The sequence below is a fragment of the Eumetopias jubatus genome, unplaced genomic scaffold, assembly GCF_037043125.1.
Source record: "Eumetopias jubatus isolate StellerSeaLion01/CBP00866 unplaced genomic scaffold, mEumJub1_p1.0 scaffold_12, whole genome shotgun sequence".
Lineage (NCBI taxonomy): Eukaryota > Metazoa > Chordata > Mammalia > Carnivora > Otariidae > Eumetopias > Eumetopias jubatus.
The window spans coordinates 6,258,476-6,285,569 of NW_028274818.1; the positions used below are offsets into that span (position 1 = coordinate 6,258,476).

Genomic DNA, 27,094 nt, shown 5'->3' on the forward strand with positions numbered 1-27,094 from the left:
CCTGAGAGGTGGGCAGGCAGGTCCCGTGTCCGCTAGCGAGCCAGCCAGGGGGCACGGGCACGAAGTCCCCACCGCCCCACGGCGGGGGGGTCCACACTCTCCCCCACGGTGCTGCCTTCCTGAGGGTGTCAAGAGAGATGCTGTCGAAGCTCCAGGAACCGTCTGGGCTTGCTGGAAACTGACCTCACCATCAAGTGCTTCAAGATGCCGACTGGGGGCACCTGGGTGGCTCAGTTGGTTAAGTGTTGGCCTTCGGCTCAGGTCACAATCCCGGGGTCCCAGGATCAAGCCCCACATTGGGCTCCCTACTCAGTGGGGAGTCTGCTTCTCCCTCTGCCCTTCACCCAGCTTGTGCTCTCGCTCGCTCGCTCTCTCAAATAAATATTAAAAAAGAAAGATGCCCACTGGTCCCCACTAGCCAGTTCTCCTCCTCCCTGGGTGCCAGCCCTGCTTGCCGGCTCTCTTGGAGGTGCCCTGGGATCCCACAGTCACCTCTGAGCCCCTCAGAGCTTCCAGTTGGCGGTTTCCTGTGGGAGCGCGGCCAGGGCCTCTGCTCTCCACTTTCTGGAAGACTTCCCTCTCCCCGCTCTGCCTCCCATCCACCCTGACCACCAGCCTGGCCACAGAGGAGCAAGAAGCGGACTGGCTTCGGGCGGGGGGTGTGGGGGGGGCAGGAAGCCGGGGAGGAGCCCACCCCTGGCCCTGTGTTTCAGGGGAGAGGAGAGAAGGGGAGCCTCCTGGGGCCCCGGGGTCAGGAGCCCAGCCCCTGCAGAGCCGCCGTGGGTAGGACAGTCTTGCAGGAATGTCATGACCCCAACGGTGCCCCTGTGAAGGCTGTCTTTTCTAGAAATGCAACACGGAGGGCAATGGCCCCTCCATAACAGAAGACCTGTTGTGAGACAAAGAAGTCAGAATGGGGCGAAGGTCTTTAGGGAGGGGAAAATTCCAGTGCTGACAGAGCAGAGCGGGCTGGAAGGGTCAGGGTGACCGAAGGGCAACTGCAGCCTGAGCTCAGGTCAAAGGTCCTTCTGTGTGACCAGAAGGGGGCTCTCTGGTGGGAGCCTACGCGTCAGCACGTCCGTCCACCCCTGTGAGCCAGGCCCCGGCCCAGCCCCGACAGGGACAAAGAGCCGTCCTCCAGCAGCAGCCAGGCTTGGGGGGGGGGAACCACACATAGGCCTGAGCCATGTGGGGTGCGCTAGGACACAGGGGAAGAGGGAGGGGAGGATGGGCGTTGCCCCGGGTGCGCCAGGGAGGCCTTCCTGAGGGAGGTGGCTTTGGGGTAAGGCCTTCATGGGGGGGGGGAATTCCCACAGGTAGTGACTGGGGAGGGTCACCCATCAGGGCCTTGCAGGGGGAGGGAACAGCCTGAGCGGAAGCAGGGAAGGTGAGCTCCAGCCTGTGTAGCCTCTTGTGTGGGAGGCCTTCTGTGCCCAGGGGGAGAAAACCCGGCTGGTAGATAACTTTCTGCATCTTGGAGCACCACGTGATGCTGAGAGTGGTTTTGAATAACTCCAAATTGTTCCTTGAACTTGGATGGCCCTATCTCAGGAAAGTCATACTCTGAGGAGTTTCCTAGAAAGAAAGACAGACGGGTCAACCTGCCAAAAGTGAGTGCATGTTTCACCGGAAGAGTGTTGCCGTTCTCCAACAACTGGACACGCCACATGGTCCTCGGAGTCACTGGGCCCAGTGGCCCACGGATTCCTTCCACAGCACTTTCGAAAAGAGCCCTTCTGGACTCTGAAGGTCTTGAGCAGCCTCTCAGGGGCTCTTTGGCAAAGTTAACCTTGACTGAGCCCTACCCCGAGACCTTCTTCCCAGCCATGGCTAGCGGACAAGGGGTGAACGTGCTCAACCCCATGCTCAGGATGAACAGATGAGCTGAGAGCTTGAACAAGACGGTGCTGACAGGGAACAATGAGTCCTCAAGCTCAGGGGCCTCACTGAGGCTGCTGCCATGTGGGGCCACGGGCAAGATGAGTGAGCAGAGGGAAGCAGGAGTTCGGGCCCCTCAGGGAGGAGAGGATGGACGCTTCCCAAATTCTCTGTCACAGTCCTGAGAAGATTGTGGTACCTCCCCGAATATCTGCGGGACACCTGCCGTGTCCTTACCACCAGCTGCCCTCCATCTGAGCCAGCCTGGGGGGTGCCCAGAGAGCGCCTAAAACCCAGAGATCCCTGGTGAGAACACCTTCCCCCCCGGGTCTCCGGGCTCAGGCAGGACAAGCCAGCTTCTCGTGGCGGGTGGAGCCGGGGTTCTTCTGAGGGCAGCAGGCGGACTTCCCGACTTTCTCTCCAGCCCTGGCTTTGCCTCTCCAACCCCGAAGTGAGGCTGCTATGTGACTCTGGGGAGTTCACCGGAGTTTTCCAGCCCATTCCTGGCACCTGCTGCTGTTGGCTGCACTTTAACGCCCCCAGGCAATGCCAAATTTTCCTTGGTGCTCAGAGAGAGCTCAGCTGAGGTCACATGGAAAATAACCCCAGAGCAGAGCCCCGCTCCGAGCTGTTTCAGCTGACTTCCCTTTGTTCTCTGTCTCTGTCTCTGTCTCTCTCTCTCTCTCTCTCTCTCACACACACACACACACACACACAGAGGAAACTGGCCTGCGCCCCCACAGGTCACACTGCACACCCCTAAACATGGAGTGCCGTGCAGTAAACGTCTGAGACAACTTGTTTGCATCTAAGGACCCTGGGAACGCTTTAAAAGTAGAGAACTCCGGGGACACCGTGCCACGAGGTCTCTGTAACCACTGGCTTCCAGACTACAAGCCCTTCCAGGGGGAAAGCTCTCAGGACAGATGAACCTTGCTTTACACCATAACACATTCCTGAAGAGTCACAGATAATCTACTCGTTTCTACTCTGCCTTATTCCAGGAAAACGAAACACAAAAGCACGGCAAACGTGAAGATGGCAAATTAGAAAAAGGAACTTTAAAAATATAAAATACAAAAAGATGCTCAACATCACTTGGCAGCAGGGAAATGCAAACCAAAACACCGATGAGATACCACCTCACACCTGCCAGAACGGCTAAAATCAACAACACAAGAATCAACAGATGTGGGTGGGGATGCGGAGAAAGGGGAGCCCTCCTACACTGTTGGTGGGAATGCAAGCTGGTGCAACCACTCTGGAAAACAGCATGGAGGTTCCTCAAACAGTTGAAAACAGAGCTGCCCTACGACCCAGCAATGGCACTAGTGGGTGTTTACCCAAAGAATACAAAATTACTAATTCAGAGGGATACAGGCACCCTGATGTTTATAGCAGCATTATCTACAGTAGCCAAATTATGGAAACAGCCCGTGTCCATCGACTGACAAATGGATAAAGTTGTGGTGTATATATACAATGGAATATTACTCAGACATCAAAAAGAATGAAATCTTGTCATTTGCAACGACATGGATGGAGCTAAAGAGGATAATGCTAAGTGAAATAGATCAGTCAGAGAAACGCCATATGATTTCATATGTGGAATTCAAGGAACAAAACAAAGGAACAGATCTCGCCTAGAGAGAACAAGCTGATGGTGGGGGAAAGGGACAAAGGGCATTAAGGGCATACTTATCACGATGAGCACTGGGCGATGTATGGAAGTGTTGAGTCACCATGTTGTGCACCTGAAACTAACATAACGCTGTATGCTAACTCTACTGGAATTACAATTAAAAATTTAATGAAAAAAATATAAAACAGAACCAGGAAAGAAGCAAAGTCAGCATGGACACCGTAAAACTCAAGCTCGCAATGGGTAAGACACAATGTTCCATAAACTCCCTAGCAGCTGCACGAACAGAGAAATTTGACTGGTTACCCAAAGCATCATGTATACACTGAGCTTTGGGAAATTGAATCACATTTCAAATACATTAGTGGCATTGCTATTAAAGAAAACCTTTGTAGCAGACTTCTAGTTTGGTTTTTTTGTTTTTGTTTTTTGTCTGCTCAGCAGCCCTTTTTCTCAGGAAGTGGTCCTTCCTCGCTTGGTGTGATCAGGATGGGCTATCACTCACAGAACCCCAGGCTCGTTAGGGAGGCAGGCTTTGGAGCCAAGCTTACACATTCGACCCTCTCCTGGAAATCTGCATCCTGAGTGGAAACACCTGGGGGCTGCAGGTGGTTAAAGCGGAGTCTGCTCTGAAGGTACCCTCAGAAGACAACTCACGATGACGTCCGGCTGTCTGGAGCCCCAGGCCTGACCTAGTTCTGTCCTTGCCATGTCTTGATTTTCCAGGTTCTCCTCGAGTCTACGAACTTCCCAGAGTCTTTCCAACAAAATCTTTTTAGCCTAAGCTAACAAAAGTCTATTTCTGTTGCTAACAACCAAGAACTCCTAAAATATGGAGGCTAATAAATTCATGTGGCATAGGAGAACGCTCTGAAAAAGCAAATACTGGAGTTGTCTTCTTGGAAAGTCACAATCCAAGATGTTTTATTTGCCACGGATGGCGCTCAGGGCTATGGCTGCTCTGGCTGGGGAACTGGACAAGACTGCCCTTGGGCTGGACCTTGAAGACAGTCTGAGTGTGGAGAAGAGGGTGAGGGTGGGGAAGGCTTTCTAGGAGGACAGAACCTCCAGGTGTTACAGGAAGTGGGAGGGAGTGGGAGTTTTCAGCCACAGCCCCAGGAGAGACTACACCTCACATTCCCAAGGAGGGGCCAGACCTCGTGCTGTATTCACCAGGGAGATGTCCGGAACTGGGTAGAGAACTTTAAACTCTTCACCCACATTAAAAGTGCAAGTAAAAATTGAGTTGGATTTTGTTTAAAGAGGATGTTTGAATAGGATTCCTTTGGAGAGAGATTTTCAGAGCGAGCCCTCCTCTTCCCCTGGGGTCGGGGCATGCCTGCTGGTCACCTCAAGGCTAAATGGGGAGAGCTTTAAATGGACCCAGTGGGACACTTACCCCATGCTCCCTGTAGTTTGGGGCTCACAGGAGATGAGTGACTGACTCCCACTGGGAGACCAAAGAAGAGAAGGTAGGCTGGGTTCTACTTTTCAGCAAAGATTACATACTGGGGACCAACCACTTCCAGGCTAGGTCGGGATAAACATGTGGGCATTGTCTATGGGCCAGACATGGGGTCTTTTAGGTCCGATCCAAGTGGACAGTTCAGAGGAACAGAGAATTCAGCAGGATGCTGCTGGAGGTCTCACTAAATTCCTAGAGGCAGGGGAAGGGGTGGGCCACCAGGCAGCATGGAGAGCTTTAGTTCGTGTAAGAGCAAAAAACGTTGCTAATGAGGACAGCTCTGGAGGTCCTCCTGGTCAACCCGACAGTTTCAGGGACATCATCAAAGCTAGGTCCATCTGTCAGCAGTGGGCTCTACAGCTTGGTGGAGGGGACCCAGGAGGCAGGTGGAACCAGGTACAGGTGTTTGCGAAATGCTGTCCTAGGCTGGAGAAGGTCGAAAGCAATAGCTGGGCGAGTATGGAAAATCCCGAGCACCAACCGCACAGCATCACCACGAAGCCTTTTTGCCAAAAACACTGAACCTGGATCTCATCAAACCTTTACCTCTAACTTCCAGTTTCAAGGAAAAACAGGGGAGAGAGGAGCAAAAGAAATGGTAGTTGAAGGAAGCAATCAGATAAAGCCTCTTGCGTGTGATATTCTGCCAAAAAACCAACGTAGCTTCTTCAGCAAATCAACGACATGAAAGAAGAGGGGCAGAGCAGGATGGAACTATTATAGACTAAGAGACATGGGGTAGTCAATAGTCATGTACCAATGTTGGTTTCTTAGTTTAGACAAATACGTGATTATATAAGATGTTAATGTTAGTGCGTAAAAGTGTGCAGGAATTCTCTGTACTAAATTTGCAACTTTTCTGTAAATCTAAAAGTATCCCAAAATGAAAGCTTGTGGCTTAAGGACCCAAATGGACAAGACACCTTTGAGACAACTGGGGAACTCGAGGGTGGGTGTCACTGATCTTAAGGAATCGCTAATCCTGTTACGTTGAAGTTATGTAGAAATAGGTCCTTCTCTTAAGAGATGCTTACTTAACTGGGTTAAATGTCAAGATGTCCTTAATCTAAAATATCTCAGCAAATTTCTTGAAAAGGCAATGAAACAAATATAATTCAATATTGAGGATTATTATATCTTGGTGATAGGGGTTTAGTATAATTTCCTAATTTCTTATGATTCCAAGTTTGCACAATAAAAACTGAGTGCCTATGATTTAACTTACGCTTTAGATGTTATTTCATTCAGCCTCCAAACGTCCGTATAAGACAGATCCATTACTGAGGGCTCGAAGTTCAGTGTTTTGTGCAAGATCGCACAGCCAAAACAGGGCAGACCTGGGGTGTGTGCACGAGCACCCACCGCCTCCCATTATGCCTTGTGCAGAAGGATAGTATCTCAGCGGGGAGTAAAAAAGAAAGGGGTGCTCCAGCTATATCCCAGGGGACCAGGCGACCATCAAGGGAAGTCCAAAAGAGGAGCTGGCCAGAGGAGTCAAGATAAGGACTTCGGCTTTGGATGGCAATAACAGCCGGTATTGCTCACGTTTCCTTGCATTGCCTTACTTGAATCTCCCATGAATCTACTCCTCTTGTAGGCAGAGTGTGCTCCTTTTTTAAGATTTATTTTATTTTTCAGAGAGAGAGACACAGAGCACGGTGGGGAGGGGCAGAGGGAGAGAGAGAGAATCTCAAGCAGACTCCACACCGCACAGAGCCCGCTGCGGGGCTCGATCTCACGACCCTGAAATCACGACCTGGGCTGAAACCAAGAGTCGGACGCTTAACCTACTGAGCCACCCAGGTGCCCCAGAGCGTGCTCCTTTTTACAGATGACAGCCAGGTGCAGAGAGGCTGATCCAAGGTCCCACGAATGCCAAGTGGGGAAGCCAGGACTCGTTCCAGGCCCTGGAGATAGTTTCCTCCAGCAGACACCTGGCCTCCCTGGGTGGTAGTGGGTGGGAAGAAGGCGCACACGCATCACCCAGTTGTGCTAAGGTGCTCGTTGGTGTAAGAGGTGGTGGCAGCGTAGAGCGCCCCGCCCGCAGTGCTGGGCAGATTACAGGTGCTTCTGCCAGCCTCCCTGAGTGCCCGGGGGGCCTGGGCTGGCTCAGGCAGGCAGGGCCACCTCAGTTCCTGCCCCCTGCGGTCAGCCTCTGGAGGTCTGCAGGCTGAGCCCCTCGCTGTCTTCTACTTCGGCCCAAATGTGCCCTCATCACATAGACTTTCTCCGAGCTGCCTACACAAAAGGCCACTCCCTCTCTTTCTCCCATTTTTCTCTACACCCTTTCCGTGCTTGATATTATTGCCGCCCATCACATTATACATAAATGCATTTCTTTCCCTCTCCTGCTCTAGAATCTAAGCCCCATGAGGTCAGGACTTATCCCTGGTCACTCAGTATCCCCAGGGGAGACTCCACGAATATTTGTTCAATGAATAAATATATACATGAATAAATTAATGTAAAAAGAAGAATGGTAGTCGTTTTTTCTCTACTTCTGAAAATTATGCTGCTGGGAAATACTATAGTAGGGGAAAAAGTACACTTGACCCTTGAACAATGCGGGTTTGAACTGAGCAGGTCCACTTGGCGTGTACTGTTTTTCGGATAGATACAGTGCAGTTAATGTATTTTCCTTACTATTTTCTTACTTTTCTCTAGCATACTTCATAAGAAAATAGTATATAACACATATAACATACCAAATATGTGTGAAGTGTTTATGTGATCAGTAAGGTTTCCGGTCAACGGAAGGCTATTAATAGCTAAGTTTTGGGGGGAGTCAAAAGTTATACGTGGATTCTCAGGCGCCTGGGTGGCTCAGTCCGTTAGGCGTCTGCCTTTGGTTCAGGTCGTGATCTCAGGGCCCTGCGACTGAGCCCCACATGGAGTCGGGCTCCCTGCTCCGCGGGAAGTCAGGTTCCCCTCTCACTCTGCCACACACACCCCCCACCCCCCCCAGCCCCGCTTGTGCTCTCTCGCTTGCTTTCTCGGTCTTTCAAATGAACAACAAAAAAAAGTGATACGTGGATTCTCAACTGCACAGGGGGTGGCGCCCCTGAGCCCCGCGTTGTTCAAGGGCCAACTGTAGGTCAGACAAGCCTGAAAGTGGGAAGATCCCCGCTGTTTACAGGTAAGGGGAAGCCCCAGGAAGGCCCGAACTTACCTGGCAGTTGCTCTGCCTCTGCAACCATCTGAGAAGCTCCTTCTCGGATTCTTCCGTGTTTTCACAGCTGAATCCCCTGATGGGGAAGCGGCCCGGAGGCGGCCTGCCTGTGCTCAGGGACGCCTCGGCTTGCCACCCGGCTTCAGGCCTCCGGTCACTCTCCTCGCCCGCCCGCCCCCCCTTCCTCCTCTTCCTCCTTCCGGCCCTTGGGAGCCACGTGGGGAGCTGCTCCTCACGTGGCCGTGGCCCGAGGGGGCAGTTCCCTCACACACCAGCTGCAGCTGGCGGCCCCTCACTGGAGGGAGGGCAGGTGAGGGCGCCCTACAGAGGGGCCAGGAGAGGGCTCTGAAAACCAACGGCGGGAGAACGGACACCCAGGTGCGTGGCCAGGTGAGTTTCCAGGTGGGAGCCTGATCCCAGAGTCAGCGAGGGGGTGAGGAGCTGCCCTTCCTACAGCTGAGCGCCTGCGTCCGGGGCCCGCAGCTCCTGACACGGCCCGTCGGGGCGGCTGCTCCCTCGGCTTCGGCGGAAGGACCGCCTGGCCCCTGTCTTGAGGCTTCTCAGGCCGGCTCCCGGCTTTCCAGGGCAGACGGCCTGTGTCCTGGGATCCTTGCAAGCGGGGCCTCTCAGAGTTAGTCATCTTGCATCACAGCTGGGCCCTGACTGCGTGCTCCGGGCCCATCCCCGACGGCCGCCCTGTCCCGGGAGCCTGAAGTCTGAAGCCTTTCTGGACGCTGCAGGGCAGGCAGAGACCCGAGGAGTAAGCAGTTTGGGAGGCCCTGGCACAGGCGGTAGGGGGCAGACAGCTGGCCCTGGCCTCCGGGCCCCCCAGCAGCGAGGTCGCCAGGTGGTGGGACAAGTCCTGGTCCGGGAGGCTGGCAACTGTAAACGTATCACTTTCCACAGACAGAGGGAGATCCGTGAACATCTCCGGAAGACCTAAGTTCCCACCAGCGACTCCCCCGGGGGCTCACCCCGGTCCCTCAGGGCAGCCCTCCCTGGGGGGGCTTGAGTCTCGGCTCTGGTTTCCCACCCAGGGCCTGACAAGAACAGTCGTTCCCTCCTCCGGCCGAGTGCGGCCTCTGGACACGGGCATCGTCCGCCATCTTTCTGAACACTGGACACAACCCCCTCTCTCCCACCAACCCTCCGGCTGCCCCAAAACCTGATGGGCACTTGCACTTACTGGGGAAAATTTGACCCAAACAGCCCCAGGGCGGAGTGAAGTCCTTTGAATATTTGTGATCTGAGACGGTGTAAGTGGGGGACACGGAGAGCTGGGTGGGGCTGGAAGCTCTCAGCACAGGGATGGATGCGTGGTGTGTGCATGTGTGGAGGCGGCTCCTGAGCTCTGTGCAGAAGGACTCGCCCGGCAGCTGCTCCTTAAACAGTGCGGGGGGGGGGGACGGTGGGGGGACAGCGCGGTGACATGATGCGCCGGCCTTCCCACTTCATCCTGGGGGCCGGCCCTCCTCCCAGCAACTCAGGAGTCCCTTGTTGAGCTTTTCCCGATTTTCTGTGTCCTGTTCTGTGTTCTGTGGTCAGGAAAGGGCAGGCCCGTGGGCTCAGCCGGGCTTGGGGAGGGGCGCAGGCCTCCCCCCACGCTGCACACACCTCCCTGGCCCCTCTCCTGGAGGGGAAGGTGGGCAGGGAAGTTCATGACGAGGATGAGGAGGGAAAGACGGACTGACTGACCGCGAGCTGCTTCAGCAATGCAGAGACTGGGTCACCCTCACTCAGCCTCCTTTTCTGCTTTGTTTTTAAAGATTTTATTTGAGAGAGAGAGCACCAGAGAATGAGAGCACGAGTAGGGAAGAGGGGCAGAGGGAGAAGCAGACTCCCCGCTGAGCACGGAGCCTCCAAGGACCCGGGAATCATGACCTGAGCCGAAGGCAGATGTCTAACCGACTGAGCCACCCCGGTGCCCCAAGCCTCCTGCTTTTAATAGTGTCCACCACACCCCATGTAAGGACTAAGGAATGAACAGCTTCCCACCTCTTAGGCAAAATGACCAAAAAAAAGCAGAACAGAGCAAGGAAGCTGGTGTGCGGGGGGAAGAGGAGTGCTTCGTGCCATGGAAGCACACGCAGAGTCGGGGAGGTGTGCAGGGCCCCCCAGACAGCCCCCTCAGCAGGGGAGGGGGCTCCGCGCCGACTGAGGCTCCTGGGGGGACAGGATCGGCCGTGCCCGGCACAACCGTGCTAAACAAAAACACATTCCAGGCTGGGCTGGTTTTACATTTTTTCTTTATTAAAAAAAAAAAAAGCATTTTTCTGGGTTTTTAAAACTTCTCCAATACATAAAAATTTTCCCGCCCCTTAACACTTCTTTCTTGCCTCCTTCACTCCCGCTCCTGGTGCCTCCAAGACCCAGATGGAGAACCCTTTTCGACAGCTAAGATCTGGGAGCTGGAGGGGTTGAGGGTTTGAAGGAAGGTGGTTCCTGGTCAAAAGGAGAAGTCCATTTGCACAAAAATATAAACCGTAGAGGATGAGACCAGCACATACGTGTATGGATTGATCTACAATCCACTTAAAAAAAATAGACCCAAACTGTCATTTTACAGTTGCAATATTATACAAAATAATATATATTTTTTAAACAACACATACACATCCACACACGCACGCACGCACACAAGGTGCCAGGAGCCCCTCTGCACTTCCGCACGTGGGGCCAGGGTGTCAGTAGGCGAAGATGACGTGGTAGGTGACCTGGTGACCATTGTCCCAGGCGTAGAGCAAGCGGTCCTTGGGGTTGTAGTCTATCTGGGTGGTGTAGGAGTACTCGTTCTCGAACAGTAGCCGGGGGACGATCTGCGTGTTGGTGTGGGTGTCGAAGGCGTAGGAGATGTTGGCGTTGCGCTGGTTGTAGCTGTCCACGGCGTACAGCACCCCGCAGATGACGAAGCAGTTGCCGTAGAAGTTGCGCCGCAGCCCCGTGCGCCACGTGGTCTCCTTCTGCGTGCTCAGGTCCACGGCATTGAGCTTGCTCAGCACGATCACCTCCTGGCTGAAGCCCTCGTCGTCCAGGGCCGGGTAGATGAGCCACAGGCCGTTCTCGTCCACAGCGAAGTCCACGTCCGAGTGGCCCTGCCACCGCCAGGGCGTGGCCTCCTCGTAGGCCACGTCGTGGAGCATGGCCCAGGCGGCCACGAAGCGCTGCTTCAGGTCGTACTTGATGATGTTGCGGGTGAAGGCGCGGTTATAGTAGAAGGCGCCGTTGTACACCACGTGGCCCGTGCCGATCCAGCTGTACGGGAGCTTGTAGGAGTTGCTCCAGCGACCTGCGCGCGAGGGCGGGGCTTCAGGACGGGGGGCGGGGCAGCCGCGGGGTCGCGGGGAGGGGGGGGGGTGCCGGATCAGCCGGCGGCCCCGAGTCCGCAGACCTGGGGCTGCGTCTCAGCTCCGCCACTTTCTAGTTTTGTGCAGCAAATGGCTTCACGCTGGTGAGCCTCCGCACGCTCAACCCTCACCCCGAGGAACAGTTCCCATTCCCAGGCGCTCCTCCCCGCCCAGGGGCCCGGCTCTAGGAAGGGGGTTAGCTCACTGCTACCCCTCCCCCACCCCCAACGCGGACCCCAGGAGCGGAGCGCACAGAATGTGGGGCATGCGGAAGAGGGACCTCCGCGACCAGGAAGGTCCTTTCACCACCGGAAGACCGAGTCCCCATTCTGGTCCGCGGGCACCTCCCAGACTGATCTGGCCGTGATGGGAACAGGGGGCGCGGGGACGGGAGGAATACCCCCCACCCCCCCACCCCCCGAGCGGGCCCACGGCGCGTACCTTGTTTGAAGTTCTCCAGGTTCCGGAACTCTACCAGGGTGTTGCCGTAGTAATAGTTGGTGACGTAGATCCGCTCATCCTTGGCCAGGGGGTCCTTCATCCAGGCCCCCTCGTTCCGCCCATAGGTGTTCTGGGTGGTCGGCCCCGTGATGGTGGACAGGGTGTCTTTGCACCTTCCTGACGGAGGAGAGGGGTTGGCGGGGTTGGGATGAAGGAAGACCTGAAGCCCCTGAAATCTGAGCCCCCCCCTCCAGTCTGTGGCCTCTGGGGGGCTTCCGACCTGAGCCTGGACACCTCAGCATCATCCGCTCACATCCCCCCCCATCAGTCCTACATTCCACTCCTACAAAGCCACCTGCTGCCACCGTCCTCTGATTTCTCAATCCTACAAACATCCCCCTCAAGGATTTAATCTCCAGTGTTCTCTTCTGACACCACATCCTCCTCTGAAAGACCATCCTGCTGCGACTGGATTCCATCTGTCCCCACAGTGCTGTGAATGAGCCTCTCACAGGATGTCCCCTTTCCTCTCAAGGATGCCCGTGCCTCCCCCTCTGCCCTCCATGACCGCCCCTACCCAAGCACAGAGGGAGCGGGGCTGGGGCTTTCCTCCTCGTTCTCAGTTCTCAAGATACAGCATCTGGACAAATACACAGCAGCAGGGGACGCATGAGCAGAGCTGAGGACTTTCTGCCACACGTGACCCAGGGACACGGAGCTCCACCAGCGGCTGAGCTGCCCCAAGAGGTTTGGCCCAGGGTATTTGGGGCCACGCCAGTGTAGACTGAACACTGGATGTTCGTGCCCCTGAGGCCCACCGGCTGGGTCCTAGAGAGCTGTCCTCAGCCTCTGCCCCTATGCTACTGTAGGCAAGATGCCAGGGTCCCCTTCTGGGGACCTGGAGGAAAGGGGAACAAGCTCCACGTAAGCAGCTTGTTCTGGCTTGCAGGAGCCCCTTCTAAGCCAAGTCTGCCTCAGGAGCAGGGGGTGACCGAGTGCCCAGGAGCTATACTCCTCAGGGGCTCTTTGGGGTGACCTAGTGCCCAGGAGGAGCCCTCAAAGGCCACCAGCACTCTGCTGAGTTCTAGACCAAGTAGAAAGCCTAGAATGCTTAATATGTAGTGTTTTTATTGAGCACGGCCCTCAGAGATACTGAAATTGTGTGTGACCACTGAGGACATGCGTTCTTTCTATCCCCGTGCTGGTGGGTTACGGAGGAGATGGGAAGGTGCCCCCGCCCTCACCCTGCCCCCAGCAGTGTGCTCTCACCAGCAGATCACCCCTCCACCTGCCATCAAACTGGCAGACAGATGGGTGACAGTGACAAGTGTTCACCTGAACAAAACACACAGGCCTCCAGTTTGGATTGAGGGCTCTCTCAATTCCAGGCCACCCTCATTTCTGAACTGTTCCAGTCCGTTCCCTCCACTCTGCTTCCCCATTCGTGGTCTGAGGAAGAAGCTCAAGCTGGCAGGACAGGGCAGGCACCGTGCCCTTGGCTTTGTGCCTGGGGCAGCAGGCGGCTGGAGGTGGGGTGCACACTATTTCCCAGGCAGGCCCCACAGCGGGATGCAATTGGCAGGGTTCAGGCAGCTCTGTGTGGGGTTCATTAGGTCCTGATCTGACGGAGTGGGGAGGGAGGGATTCAGTCTCCGCAAGACAAACAACAGAACCAAGCCGCCAAATCCTCATTCCCCCACAACTGAGCTCATCTGTTCAAGACAATAAAAGAGAAGGCTCTAGCTGAGCCCAGGCAGCAGTGGTCTGGCGGAAAATCGCTCATTCCCTGGCGCTGAGCAGGGCTTCGTGCTTCCTCTGCACTGAGGTAAGCCCTAGTGGGCCGTCCCCAGGGAGGAGCATTTCTATGTGCTGCCTTCTCCTGGCAAGGCCCAGCGAGAACATGGACTCCCTGTCTCAGAGGCAGGGCAGACCCTCACCCACGCCCCAGAGCCCCACAGATGGGGGGGTGAGGGGTTTCTGTCAGGGGGCTGTCATGGCTACGCCACCTCCCGGACCAGACTCAGAAACTGCCGATGAGCTCCCAGAAGCCAGGACTCATCTGAGTTTTGAAGTACTGGGATGCCCTGGGCAGCCCCTAAATCCCTACACGGTTCTGTCTCAGCCCTGAGGCTCTGCAGCAGCAGGGTCCTGGGGGGGGGGGGGGCTACAGAATCTGTCCCAGGTTTGGAGTCAGAGGCCTCGCCTTGGTCTTGGCCCTGCTACCAACTCCGAAGTCTGTACTGCCTCCAAAATGTCAGAGCTTTAGTTTCTTCTGCGGGAAAACAGGCATGCTATATGCCCCACCTACTTCACGAAAAGGCTTGGAGAATCCACTCTGAGGACGGCATGGCAGGCTGAGTCATGGCCCCAAAGATACCCATGTCCTAACCCCTGGGACCTGTGAGTGTGACCTAAGATGGCAAAAGGGACGGTGCTGATGTGATTTGAGTCTGAGATCTGGAAATGGGGGGATATCCTGGATTATCCGGTGAGTCCTCCATGCACTAGCAAGTATCTTTCTACCAGGGAGGCAGAGGGAGATGTGACAAGAGGAAGCAGGAGGGATGTGGCCGCAAGCCAAGGAATACCAGCAGCCGCCCAAAGCCAGGAAAGGCAGAATGAGGATTCTCCCTTGGAGCCTCGGGAGGAACTGGCCCTCTGACACCTTGATTTTAGCCCCTCTAAGACTCATTTCAGACGTCTCACCTCTAGACCCATCAGAGAATCCGTTTGTTACTTAAGCCACAAAGTTTGTGGTAATTTGTTACAGGAGGCCTAGGATGCTGGGACAGATGGAGTCAGCCCTGGAGTCAGGTGTCCTTGTTTCTCGGGTTGGGGGGCGGGGGGCAGTCCCCACTGGCGGGCACCCAAGACCCCGGGGCACATCTCTACAGGCCCTCAGACAGAGGGACGCAGGCCTGCACGCAGGCAGGAATGGCGGGCAGACACGTGTGGTTTCAGAGCCCTTGAAGACACGTTCAAGGTCAGTTACCATGAGGCCCGGACCCATCACCACAGTCTGATGATCGGGGACGTTCAGACACGCCTGCCCTTGGCAGCAGACGTCAGCCTTGGAGAGAAGACACCGCGTGGTAACGCTCTTCGAGGGGGAGAGGGTGGGGGGCAGTTCACAGAAGCCACAGAGGAGACAGCGCTACCTGTGACTCACCCTCGAAGGGTCCCCACACTCAGTGACGGTGACCGAGTACGAAGCACTTTCTAGGCATCAGCCCCTTTCATCACTGGTATTCCCGGGAGCCAGGGGCTCTCTACACAGGGTGCCAGGGTCTGAAAAGAAGCCCGGGGCCCTCTGCTGTCTCCTCCCGCCCCCACACCCACAGCTCGCTGTCGCCTCGCTCTCCCTGCCCTTCCCCTCCACCTCTGTGTCTCAGTTCAGACCTCACCGCCTCTTTCTGGGGTCACTCCAGCTGGCCCCTCTGGCTCATCTCCGCACCCCTCCGCCTATCCCGCTGCGCAGACAGAGCTGTGCTCTGCGTAAACCCTTCCTCGCCATCGCCAGCCACTGTGGGGCGCCCGGGCGTCCCGGTCCCGTCCACTCGCGCTCTGGCCATCCCCCCATTCAGAGTTCTCAAACTCAGATGGCTCGGGGGCCACGCAGGGACTGAACCGGGCGGAGCGGGGCGTGCGGGACAACAGGCAGCCACAGAGGCTGCGGAGGGAGGGTCGGGAGAGCGGCTGCCCTGAAGGCGAACTCCAGACTCAAACCACCTGGGATGAATGCAGCCCTGGGGCTGCCAGGCCAACCTCCCTGGCCCGCCCCTCACTACCGGTCTTCCCGGGCGTCTGTACCTCGTTCGGAAGGGGGAGCCCTGGGTGTGACGCCCCGCTGTCCCCATCCTGACATTCTTCATCATTCTGCCTGTGACCTTGTGTTCTTAGAAGCGAAGTCTAGACAGTGGAGCGTGTGAGCGTGTGCGCGCGTGTGCACAGGACTGTGCACCCTGTGTGTGTCTGCCTTCCTGTCACCCATTTGCACGCATTTGCTACGCCTGATGAACAGAGCTCCGGGCAGACTCACTGCACGTGGGAGTTCAGCCAGACTCGGGGGGAGTTGCCCCCACAACTGAGTAAGGGGGGGCCTGGCAGCCCCAGTGCCGCACCTGCCATCGGGCCAGAGCCGGCTCTGAGCGTAGAAGACGGTGGTGCTTTAAGAAACACGAAAACCCAAGTAAATATCCCTGTATTATTTCTTACTTGTGTTACTTGCTTGTATTAACCAACAACTTAGGCTAAAAATGACAAAGAAGACAGGAAGACTGGGTGACCCACAGTCTTTCTTTTCAGTCTTTCCTTACTCAGTGGGCTGGAGGGAGGGAGTGTTGCTAACATGTGCACATATCAAGAAGTAAAACAAAACGGCTGAGTTGGCTTCGTGCAGCATTTCCACTGTTCCGCTAAGAACAAAACACTTATGTATGAAGGAGCTGTGACACAGGAATTGTGTCGTTTTGGTGACTTCCACATCGGAATCAAGTGACCTTATATTTGCATTTAAAACTGACATTCACCGTGTAAAGATGAATGGTAAAACTCACGCTAATACTTTGAATTTTTAATATTGCTTCACTAGCAAAGAAAAAAAATGGACGAGAGAGAGAGAGAGAGAGAGAGAGAGCACAGAAGAAAGGGAAAAGCTTTCTATTCATGACCTTTAACATCACGGCCCCAGGTGCTCACTGGGGCCGGGGCTCCACAGGCCCCCAGCCGCCCCGAGCTTGCTGCTCCCACAGCCCTGCTCCTCCTCACTGTGGCACCACTTCCGTTCTCGGCCTGGCTAGCTCTTCCTCATCCTTCAAGACAGCCAGGTCAGCACCTCTTTCCAGAACAGAGTCCCTCAGACCCCAAGTGCCCGATGCAGCCCATCCCCACAGCTGGAAGGATGTTCTCGGGCCTGAAACACAAGCGAGGTCGCTGCCCCGCCTGCCTTCGAGGCGCCAACAGCTCGGGCACGGGCACCGACCTGCCTGAGACCCGCCGGCAGCCCTGACTGAGGACAGCTGCTGCCTCAAACCCTCTCTACCACGTTCAGAGTTAAGGCCGTGCTCCCCTTCGTCATCAGGCCCCTGGCTCCCTAGCCCAGAACCCTGTCCCCCAGCCTGTGCCCCCGCGCGGGGCTCCCTGCACTGCCCCCCCACCCCGTGCTCGGCCTGCGCCGGCGCCCTCTCCCCTGGGGGTGCGCATGCTGGCGACCACGCCGGGAGATGGGGGCCCGCCGTCAGAACCCACGTCGGCCCCAGCTGGACCAAGAGTGTCCCGTCTGCCAGGCTCATCCTCGCACCACGCCCGTCACCTGTCGCCCTCCACAAGTAGTCCCCTGGGAAGTGAGCCTTCTCACTCCCTTTCAAGGCGGCACAGTGGTGCTCAAGGAACCTTTTCCTGGCACAGGGGAAGACTTTATTCCTCACCCACCTATAAGCAAGGTCTCCACTTCCCGTTCTTGTTTCCAGGGCCAGAGCCCCTGGTTAGGACTGAAGTTCCCTGTGGCTGCAGGGGGCTGGTGAGGGGGCTGGGGACCGAGCAGCTGGAGCAGAGTGCCCGTGGAGTGGGGCTCGGGGACCGGTCTTGTCTGCGTCTGGTGTCTGGGCTGGCTGAGGCCTGGCCCCCAGGGCTCCTGCCCTCCTGCCCCTCCAGCACCACCTTTCTCAGGCAGCCCAGGCCAGCCCCCTGACACGTGGCAGGCAGGCCTGGCCACCTCCCCTCCCCTCCCCTCCCCCACCCACAGCTGGAGGGCCAGCGAACCTCAGGGACTGTTAAGGTCTCAGGCTAGTCCGGAAGCCTGGTCTTCCCAGATCAGGTTTCCTATAGGATTCAACAGGAGACAGGCTCTCACTGGTACTGTCATCATCCTGACAGTCCTCTTCCCTGCCCCTCCCCTCTCCCTCCCCACCCCCAAACCAGCCCCGTGGAAAAACTCGCATCAGGAGCTGCAGCCCTTGAAGTCTGGGGCTCTGCGGAGCCGCGGAGCCTGGCCCACGTAGCACAGCCTTTCCTTCCTCTGCGGGAACTGAGCAGCCCTCCCCAGGCCCCGGGATGGCGGCTGACCCCTCCCCAGGCCCCGGGATGGCGGCTGACCCCTCCCCAGGCCCCGGGATGGCGGCTGACCCCTCCCCAGGCCCCGGGATGGTGGCCGACCCCTCCCTTGGGAGAGCCAGCTGCCATCACTGACGGCATTTTTCCTTTCCCGGTCCTACAGTGACTACCCTTCAGCCAAATGCTTGTTTCCATAACCAAAAGTTAATTCTAATTTACTTGTTTTTGGAGTTTTTCTGAAAGGTTTACAGTTCTCCTGAGGATCATGGTTAGGCATTTCAGGACATCACAAAGTCAGATTTGGAAAGTGTGGAATAGGGTGTTCCTCTTAAAAACAGCCCCACTTAAGACCACATCTCAAATAGCCAGGCTCGTTAAACAGCAAACACCCTTCATGGGCAGCAAATGCATGGCCTGTGTCGGTTTCAGCCAATGGCTTTTATTTACCTGCAACTAGGACACCAAGCGCAACCTGGTCTCACTCACCAGGCACAGATAATCAGGGGTCTGCAGAGAAGGATCCAGAAAGGAAATCCCACCCACACGCACAGCAGCCCCAGGGAGGCAGCTGACAGCGATAAGCAATTAAAAATGATTCCCCAAGGGCGCCTGGGTGGTGCAGTTGGTAGAGCATCCGACTCTTGGTTTCAGTTCAGGTCATGATCTCAGGGTCGTGAGATTAAGCCCTGAGCTGGGCTCTGTGCTCAGCAGGGCAGGGGGGCATCTGCTTGAGACCCTATCTCCCTCTCCCTCTGCCCCTCCTGCTCATGCTCACGTGTGTTCTCTCTCAAATAAATAAATCTTAAAAAAAAAAACCAAGAGATTCCCAGAGCACCTGGGTGGCTCAGTTGGCTAAGCATCTCCCTTCGGCTTAGGTCATGATCCTGGAGTCCTGGGATCAAGTCCCACATCCATCGAGGTCCCTGCTCAGTGGGGAGTCTGCCTCTCCCTTTGCCCCTCCCCTCTGCTCATGTGCTCGCATGCGCACATGCCCTCTCTAACTCTCTCTCTTTCTGAAAAATAAATCAATAAATCTTAAAAAAAAAAAAAAAAGATTCCCCAAAACAAGCCAGTCAAGAGTCCACACGGCCCGGTCCCCTCTCTGAGCCACCCTGTCTTTTCACCCCTGTGTGTTTGAAGAAAACCCTGCATCCACATTCACGTCCCTGTGTTCTCTCGGTGGAGGACCCCAGAAGCAAAACCCTACAGGTCAGTCTGGAAGCAGAATCTTACACCCTGCACGCGCTGCTGTCATTCTGGTGAAACAGAATACTGAACAGCAAGAGGAAACGTTCTCCCCCCTCTGGCTCCCACCAGGTGACTGGCCGCCAAGACATGAGGTGTCTCCCTCTGGGATCAGCAACTCAGGCAGGCTCCTGGAGGAGGCGGGCTCCTGAGAGCCCCAGAAAGGTGCCTGTTGGCAGTTACGCTGCTGGCAGGCCCCAGGGGAGGCAGGCACAGCCGAGAACTCCACTCCTGGCAAGGAAGTCACCCCGGGAGGAGGCTCCGAGGCTGATCGACACCATCACCGAGTCACCGAGGGCACACAGGTGTGCAGGCCTACCTGTCTCCACTGTCCATGTCCGAGCCACCCGTGGAGGGGCGTGGCTACGTTTCTGGGGGAGCTGTCCCCCTCACGGGTGAAGCGGTGGCAGAGTGGGGGGGTACGGTGCAGGGCTCAGGGCCTGTGGTCCCAGGAGCACGGTCGAGGCTGCCCAGAGCCAGTGAGGAAGGGGGAACCTCAGGCTCAGGCCCCAGGGCATTCTGCGAAAATTGAGCAGGACCTACAGCTTCAGAATTCACTGTCCCTGCAGAGAAACTGCTTTCTATGCCATGGTCAGCTTGCTTCCACCATGGAAGGGAAAGAAAATGAAAAAAACCATCCTCTCCTGCTCCCACCCAACCTCTGTGGCCCACGCACTGCCTTCTTCTGGAGGTTCATGAGATTTTGCCCTGGGGACTATTTTTACTGGTTACTTCCCTGCTCCCACTGTCATTATTCTGGGATTTTCCCCCAATAAGAATCCCTTGCTGTACCATGGCCTGATAAACCCACTGCAAGAAACCGCAGGATTTCGTGGAAGAAACAGTCTTATAGCAAATATCTAATTTCATCGGAGACCCAAAGAAGGGCAGGGATCCGGCCAAGGTCACACAGCTGTTAGCGGCTGAGCCCAGGCTGTAACTCAGGTGTCTGCTCAGGGCAGGAGCTCCTTCCACCACCTTGTCTGACAGTAGCCAGCATCTTGTTCTGAGGAGGGAATGGGGACAAGGTGGCCAAGGGAGCGGGAAATGGGAAGAAGGAAAAGGTACAGGGCAAACCATGTCCTCTGTCAAAGCACGTACTTTTCTCAACAAGCACTTTGATGGACTATTAGTCAACAGTGTTATTTTTCAACTGGTCTCGGCGGTGCCTCAGTGGAAGTTTGGTTGCATTCTCTTTGGGAGAGACACCTGTAGCCACCTCCCATTTCCTTCTCTAGCTGTCTTTCCCCAGTGCATGTTCCATCCACAGTTCTCAGAGTCATCGTGTGGCTCTGGAGCTCCCAGAACAGGGCACAGAACAGGGCTGCCCTCTTCACGCTTCTGGAACATGCTTTGCTCTTTTAGACCTAAGTCAGAAAGCTTCCCTTCTCTGTTTAGAAAACTCCTGTTCATCCTTCAAAACCCAGCTCAAACGACACCTCCTTAGAACGGCCTCCCCAGCCTTCTTAGCATCCAGGCCACGCTGGGGCTCCCTCTCTTGCTCCACTCCTCTGCTGCTCTGGCATTTATCACGTGAGGCCACGGTGGCTCCCAGGCCCGCCAAGGCTGCTACTCGCAGGATCGGGCCCTGGGGCCCACTGTACCAGTAATTCTCCTCCCTCTTCTCTATTATTCCAGGACCACCTCTCACCCTGACCCCACGAGTAAGAGTCCCTTGGTCTTTCATGGCCTGGTAAACCTACTGCAGGAAACTTAGTCATTGCCAAATACCCAATCCCCATCACAAAGCCTAGGACACAGAAAGCACTCAACCAATGTTTACAAAACTGACCAGTGAGGTAGGGCCCTGTCTCCACTGACTTATATGTACTTAGAAAAGAGCTTCCCATTAGTGTCACTGGCACGCTTCAAATACATAAACCCTAGATGTTGGGGCGCCTGGGTGGCTCAGTCAGTCAAGCATCCGACTCTTGATTTTGGCTCAGGTCATGATCTCAGGGTCATAAGATCGAACGTCGTGTCAGGCTTCGTGCTCAGCAAGGAGTCTGCTTGAGATTCTCTCTCTCCCCCTCTGTCCCTCCCCCTCCCCTCACACATATGTGTGGGGCTGAGAGCACATGCTCTCTCTCTCTCTCTCTCTCTCTCTCTCTCAAAACACCCCTAGATGTTATTAACACTGATCGCTGGCCAAAGGCATAACTCCACTTGCTTTTCCTTCCAGAGAAGTCTGACCACCTGACTCCTCTCTGCTTTCGATCTAAACCCAGGCTGAGCCTGTTACCAGAGCTGAGCAGGACATGGAGTCCAGGCAGAAGGGACTCACCTATGACATTCCGGATGTCGTCCTCCTCTTCTGGGCTCAGGGTGGGGCTGGCAGGGGCTGTGCTCTGCCCCGTGGTAGCATCTCTCCCCAGCAAGTCTGTCCGGACCGTGGTGGGAGGCACCAGGCCCGTGTGCAGAGCCTCCGTAAATGCGTCCCCAGAGGTGCCTGGTGGGGAAGCGGAGGCCGGAGGTTGCTGGGTGGCTGTGTGGGCCACGGTGGTGGCTGGGACCTGAGTGGAAGGTTCCAGGCTCGCCTCCGTCTCCGTCGTGGGACCTGGAAACACCGAGGAGGTCTGGAGTGGTGCTGAGAACTGTTCCACTGAGGCAGACAGGATGGGGTCCGGCGTGCTGGGATCGGAGGGCGCGGCCAGAGCTGAGGTCTGCGTGTCACTCATCCCAGCGGTGCCCTGACGGGTGACCACTGGCCTCCGGGTGGCACTGCTCAGCAGGTCGTTGTGTCTCAGAAGCTGATCTTCAATCAGCAAATCCACTCCATTGTCACCACTGAAAAACTCGTCTTCTAGGAAACAAACACAAGGTTGTCTGTGACTCAAGGACAGCTCGTGGTACTTGGCAGATTAAGAAGAGGGTTCCTGGGGTGCCTAGGGGGCTCAGGCGGTGAAGCGTCCTGCCTCCGGCTCAGGTCATGATCTCAGGGTCCTGGGATCCAGTCCCACGTGAGGCTCCCTGCTCTGTGGAGGAGGCTGCTTCTCCCTCTCCTCCCCACTCGTGCTCTCCCTCACTATCTCTCTCTCAAATAAATAAAATCTTTAGAAAAAAAATACTAAGAGGGTTCCTTTCCTCAACGTGACACGGTGGTTCAGAGATGGGGCGCGGCTGGGATTTCAGAAGAGGAAGGTGAGAAGTCGCAGAGATGGGAGGGCACTGCCTCTCCTGGAGGGTCTCTGAATAGACTGCCTCTGAGCTCCACCCAGGCTCGGGGACACCAGGAAGACACACACCCACGGCCACAGAGCCTGGGGGAAGCCAGTCACCCCGTCCGTTCATCCAGCACATGTTTATGGCGCACGCTCAACAACCGCGGGCAAAACAAACATCTTGCCCTCGTGAAGCTTCTGTCTAGGGGCGCAGACACTAAATGATAAGTAGACAGCACGCTTGATGGTGCCGGGGGGAAAAGTCGAGTAGGGTGAGGCGTGTCCCGAGAGCTGGCAGGCGGAGGGGGAGGGCTTGCAGTGATGGATCAGGTGGTGAGGAGGGAGATGAGAGAGACCTGAAGGAGGGGAGGGAGCTGGCCAAGCAGCCATCCGGGGAAGAGAATTCCGGGGCGAAGAGCAGCAGTGCAAAGGCCCTGAGGCCAGAACGTGCCTGTGAAAGCCGAGGGGCAGCAGGGCAGCCAGTGTGGACGAGGCGGGGCGGGGGGGGGGGTGTGCGGGGAGAGTAACCGGTGATGGCAGGGAGGGCACAGGAGCCAGACCACGTGAGCTTTGGGCGCCGGGTTCGGACTTCAGTTCTTCTAAGTGAAGTGGGGGAGGGGCCAGGGTTTTGAGCAGAGAAGGAATATGAGGAAGCAAACTCTCTTAGGACACAAAGAGGTCTAACCACAAATGAAATACAGACTAAATTGCGTTTCATCTGTTTCTCAAAACCACCATTAAGGAACTGAATCTGCAAGCCACGGGCAGGGCAGAAATGTGTGCAGTACGTACCACTGACAAACGACTAGTTCCAGAATTAAAAAAAAAAAATCCCACAAATCAATAATTTAAAAAGACAACAAACAAGGTTAAAAGTGGGCAAACTGATTATGCCAACAGCTAGGAGAGCACAAACTGGGACGGGGGGGGGAAGCCCAGGTCCCCTGGAGGCAGGGAAACCAGGTGGGGCTCTGAGCACATCAGCCGCCCCCCCCGGCAAGCCTCAGTGTCCCCAAAACAGGACTGGAGGGCACCAAAGTCCCTTACAGCTGTGCTCTGTGATCTTCCGTAAGCCCAGAGACCTCAAGTGACCGGCCCGAGGTGGCTCAGCGAATCATAAGGAAATGCAGCAGGAACTCTGGATCACCTGTCACTGCGGGCGATTCCCCCCATGACCCCGCTGGCTCTGCGGGGCCACAGCAGTCATTAGACTGCAGAGGGGTCCAAATGGTGACCCCCTCCCCACCCTGCCTCCACGGTGGCCTGCTGACCCCAACTCACGCTGCTCTTCGATGTCATTCTCCTCCTCGGGGTCCTTGGCTTTGTAGTAGGTGATGCCCCGGATGACAGTGGGCTTGGAGGCTGGCCGGCCCCGCAAGTGCACCTGCCTCTGCAGGGGCCGCTGGGGCCTCACCACCTCGGGCGCAGCCAGGGGCCGTGTCTGCAGGAGCTCGATGGAGTTGATCTGCTGGGACACGGTTTCTTCCTGCAGAAACCGCTCCTCATACTGCTCCTCAGAGGGGACACAAGGGAAAGCCAGGTCACTGGTCAGACAGGCAGCGGTCAGGAGGAGGCCATGCTGCAAGCCAGGGCACTGTTCTGGGTGATTTACTTATGCCCACTAATGGAATCGCCCCACGAGTCCTCTGAGGCAGGAGCTCTTTATCATTCCCATTTACACCTTAGGAAACCGAGGCACAGAGAGGTTATGCACATTGCCCCAGGTCCCAGAGCAGGTAAGTGGCAGAGGTAGGATATGGACCCTGGCAGCCTGGCTCCAGCACGTGTCTCTAACCTCCACGCTGCGCTTCCCAGAGAGTGCAGTTCTCCTCTCAGCTCTGCCTGAGGGCTGCTGCCTGATTTCCATCTGGTATCAGGTGTTTCCAGTGAGGTCCCTGCGTGGGCGACAGTGCCCGGGCTGGGACATGAGGCCTGAGGCCCAAGATGCGCACCTCAGGAGGAAGATTTACTTCCACGATCAGAAGGAACGGCCCCACACCCGCCCTGATGCATCCAGAAGAAAGTCCAAGGTCCCTGGCCTGGCATTTACACCCCTCTTAAAAACGGACCTTGACCCAGCTCAGCATTCTTCTCTCTGGTTCCGCCCCCAGCCCCAACCCTTGGTATTTCAGTCACTTGGCTGACTCCTCACCCTCTTGGCTCTCCTGAGCTGCGGGGTCTTTGCTGGGACTGTTTTCTCTGTCGGGAAGTCCACGCCCTCCCCGCTCCCAGAGCTACTTACCATAATCTACCCATTTCTCAAGGCCTGGCTACCATCTCAGGTCCTCAAGAAAATACTCCCAGACCTTCTCATCCATAATTAATCTTTCTTTCCCAATCCTCACTTTGCATGTTGTGGCAGAGACTTCTGACTGACTGACGCAAATCCTAGCTCCTGTTCCTTTCTAATGGGAAACTGGCTTTGTGGGAGTGGCTGCAGGACAAAGTTCTGGCCAGTGGGGTAGAAGTAGAAGTTGGTGGAAAGAGCTTTTGGAAAAGTTCCTTAAAAGGGAGGCTGAGTCAGCTGGAAGGCATCTTTTGCACTCTTCCTAACTGGTTTGGCCTGAAATGTGGACCAGGTGGGCTGCAGCTGAGCAGCCATCTTGCGACCACAAGGCGATTCTGAGGACGGACATCGCTAACAGCTCCGTGCAGTTAATCACGCCCGCCGAGGCCGGCCTGCCTTCGGGTTCCTTCCACACGAAAGAACAGCAGCCCCTCTACTGTTTGGGGCTTCTCCTCAACGCTGAACACAACTTCCAATGGACGCAAGTCTATACCTCTGTCACAGCACCTCTCCCGGCCTGCCTTCTACGGGCATTATTTAAGGATTCTGTCTCTGTAGACTGTAAGGAACTGGAAGACTAGCAACCACCTCTTGCTCATCTTTGATTCCTTCACACTTGTTACATTGAATTTTTTTAAAGTAATCTCTACGCCCAAAGTGAGGTTCAAACTCACAATCCTGAAATCGGGAGTCACATGTTCTGCTGACTGAGCCAGCCAGGCGCCCCTGTTACACTGAGTTTGTCAATCATAACAAATCCCAAGGAATGGGCTACATTTATGCCTGGCACTGGGGTTTTGTCAAATGATGCTTTACAGTACGCTGCCGTGACCTGAGCATCTTGATGGCACCAGGACAACACCACTGGGAGTGTTCGGGTCAAACAGAAGGAGCCACCCAGTCCTCCTTGGAGCTGCTGCGCAGCCCAGGTTCGGCCCTCCTGTGTCCACAGTGTGGCAGGGTCTCTGATCCATCAGGTCATGGACCTGCCCCCAATCCAGGATCACAGTCACCCACCATGGAAAACAACAGACTCTGGGCACAGGTCCCGTGAGTTGTGTTCAAAGCAGGGCCGCCACAGAAGGGTCCAGCTCCCGGGGTGGTGGCTCCGTCAGGGAAGTGTGAAGGGACCTAAGAGCAGGCCCAGCCCTGCTCGCAGGAGGACTCCTGGGGCCGAATAATGAAGAGGCAGCTTCCTATTGCCACCTAAGCCGCAGAAGCCCCCTTCTCACCACGAGGAGGTGGATAAGCTCCCCTAAACCCCGTGACTCCCGGTGAAACCCACCCAGAGAGCAGAACCCACTTGGAAACAACACCTCTGTCCCCAGATGATGCCCCATGTCCTGAGAGGCAGAGCCGGACCTTCAGGGTCACAGAATATGAGCCGGCCAAAGCCCAGCCATAATGGCCAACTTTCTCACTCTGCCCCAGAAGAAGTGAATCAGGCTTTCGTTTTGACCTTACAAATCTGGCCTGGAGAAAACCCAGAGTCATTCCCGACCACGTCCCCACGCCCGTACTAGCTTTCCTGTGACAGAAGAGCTGACCCAGGTGACAGAGCAGATGCGGCAGTTCCTCTGTCTGTGGAGACCGGCTCCTGCAAGCCTGAGGCACACTTCTGCCAGTCTCCCCTGGGGGGGGGCGGCGGAGAGGCACCCAAGGAGGTGCAGGCATGCGCCCTGGGAGCCCCCACACCTGCCACCAGCCCCTCCTCGATTCCCATTTCCTGCTGGGGAGGTGATCCCGACGAGAGATGCAGGGATCCATGGCCTGCAGAGATGGAGTTTAGGGAGCACCCACTCTGACCAGACACAACCCTTCCTGGTATTTTTGGCCCTTACAACAACGGGGCAAGGTAGACAGCACAATCCACACTTTACAAGCAAGGAAAGAGGGGCTCAGGGTCATACAGCGAACGGGCTGCAGGTCAGTGGGTGAAGGGCGGAGGGGGGCACTTATGAAACAGGTCCAGGGCCACTGTCTTCAGAGCCTGCCCCCTTCCTGCCATGAAGCCACACTGCCCACAGCAGTGACCACGGGGACTAATTTGTCTGCCATCCCAAAACTCATCTACATCCCCAGGTCCACAGGGCCCTGGTCTGGCCGGTGCCCAGCAGACGTGGGGGATCCCTCATTTCCCACTGGGGAAGGAGGCTGGGAGGCTGACGAGGGCCCCAGCGCTTGACTCAGACGCTGTGGGCCGACTAATTGCTGGACCCTGGTCTCCCCGTGCATTGCAAAAGCAGGTTGTCATTTCTTCATGGTAAACCCCAGGAACCGTCTTTAATTCCAGGCTCTCCGGGACAGGCGGGAACTGCAGTTCCTTCTCCCAGCCAAGGAGATGGAGCAAGACCATGGCAGCCTCTGCCAGAGAACATATAATTTCCTTGGATTCACTGGCGACAGACTGA

The 27,094-nt window shown here is 56.1% G+C and overlaps 1 protein-coding gene across 1 annotated transcript in view; it reads right to left on the reverse strand.

Moving 5' to 3' along the window:
• Positions 1 to 10,383: 10,383 nt before the first annotated feature.
• Positions 10,384 to 27,094, reverse strand: part of OLFML2B (olfactomedin like 2B) — a 35,518-nt gene continuing 18,807 nt past the window's right edge. The window contains exons 5-8 of the mRNA XM_028104738.2: positions 23,678 to 23,903; positions 21,520 to 22,038; positions 11,940 to 12,116; positions 10,384 to 11,440 (exon numbers count right to left, since the gene is read on the reverse strand). Coding sequence (XP_027960539.1) covers positions 10,839 to 11,440; positions 11,940 to 12,116; positions 21,520 to 22,038; positions 23,678 to 23,903 — 1,524 coding nt within the window. The 3' untranslated portion in view covers positions 10,384 to 10,838. The remainder of the gene's footprint in view (positions 11,441 to 11,939; positions 12,117 to 21,519; positions 22,039 to 23,677; positions 23,904 to 27,094) is intronic.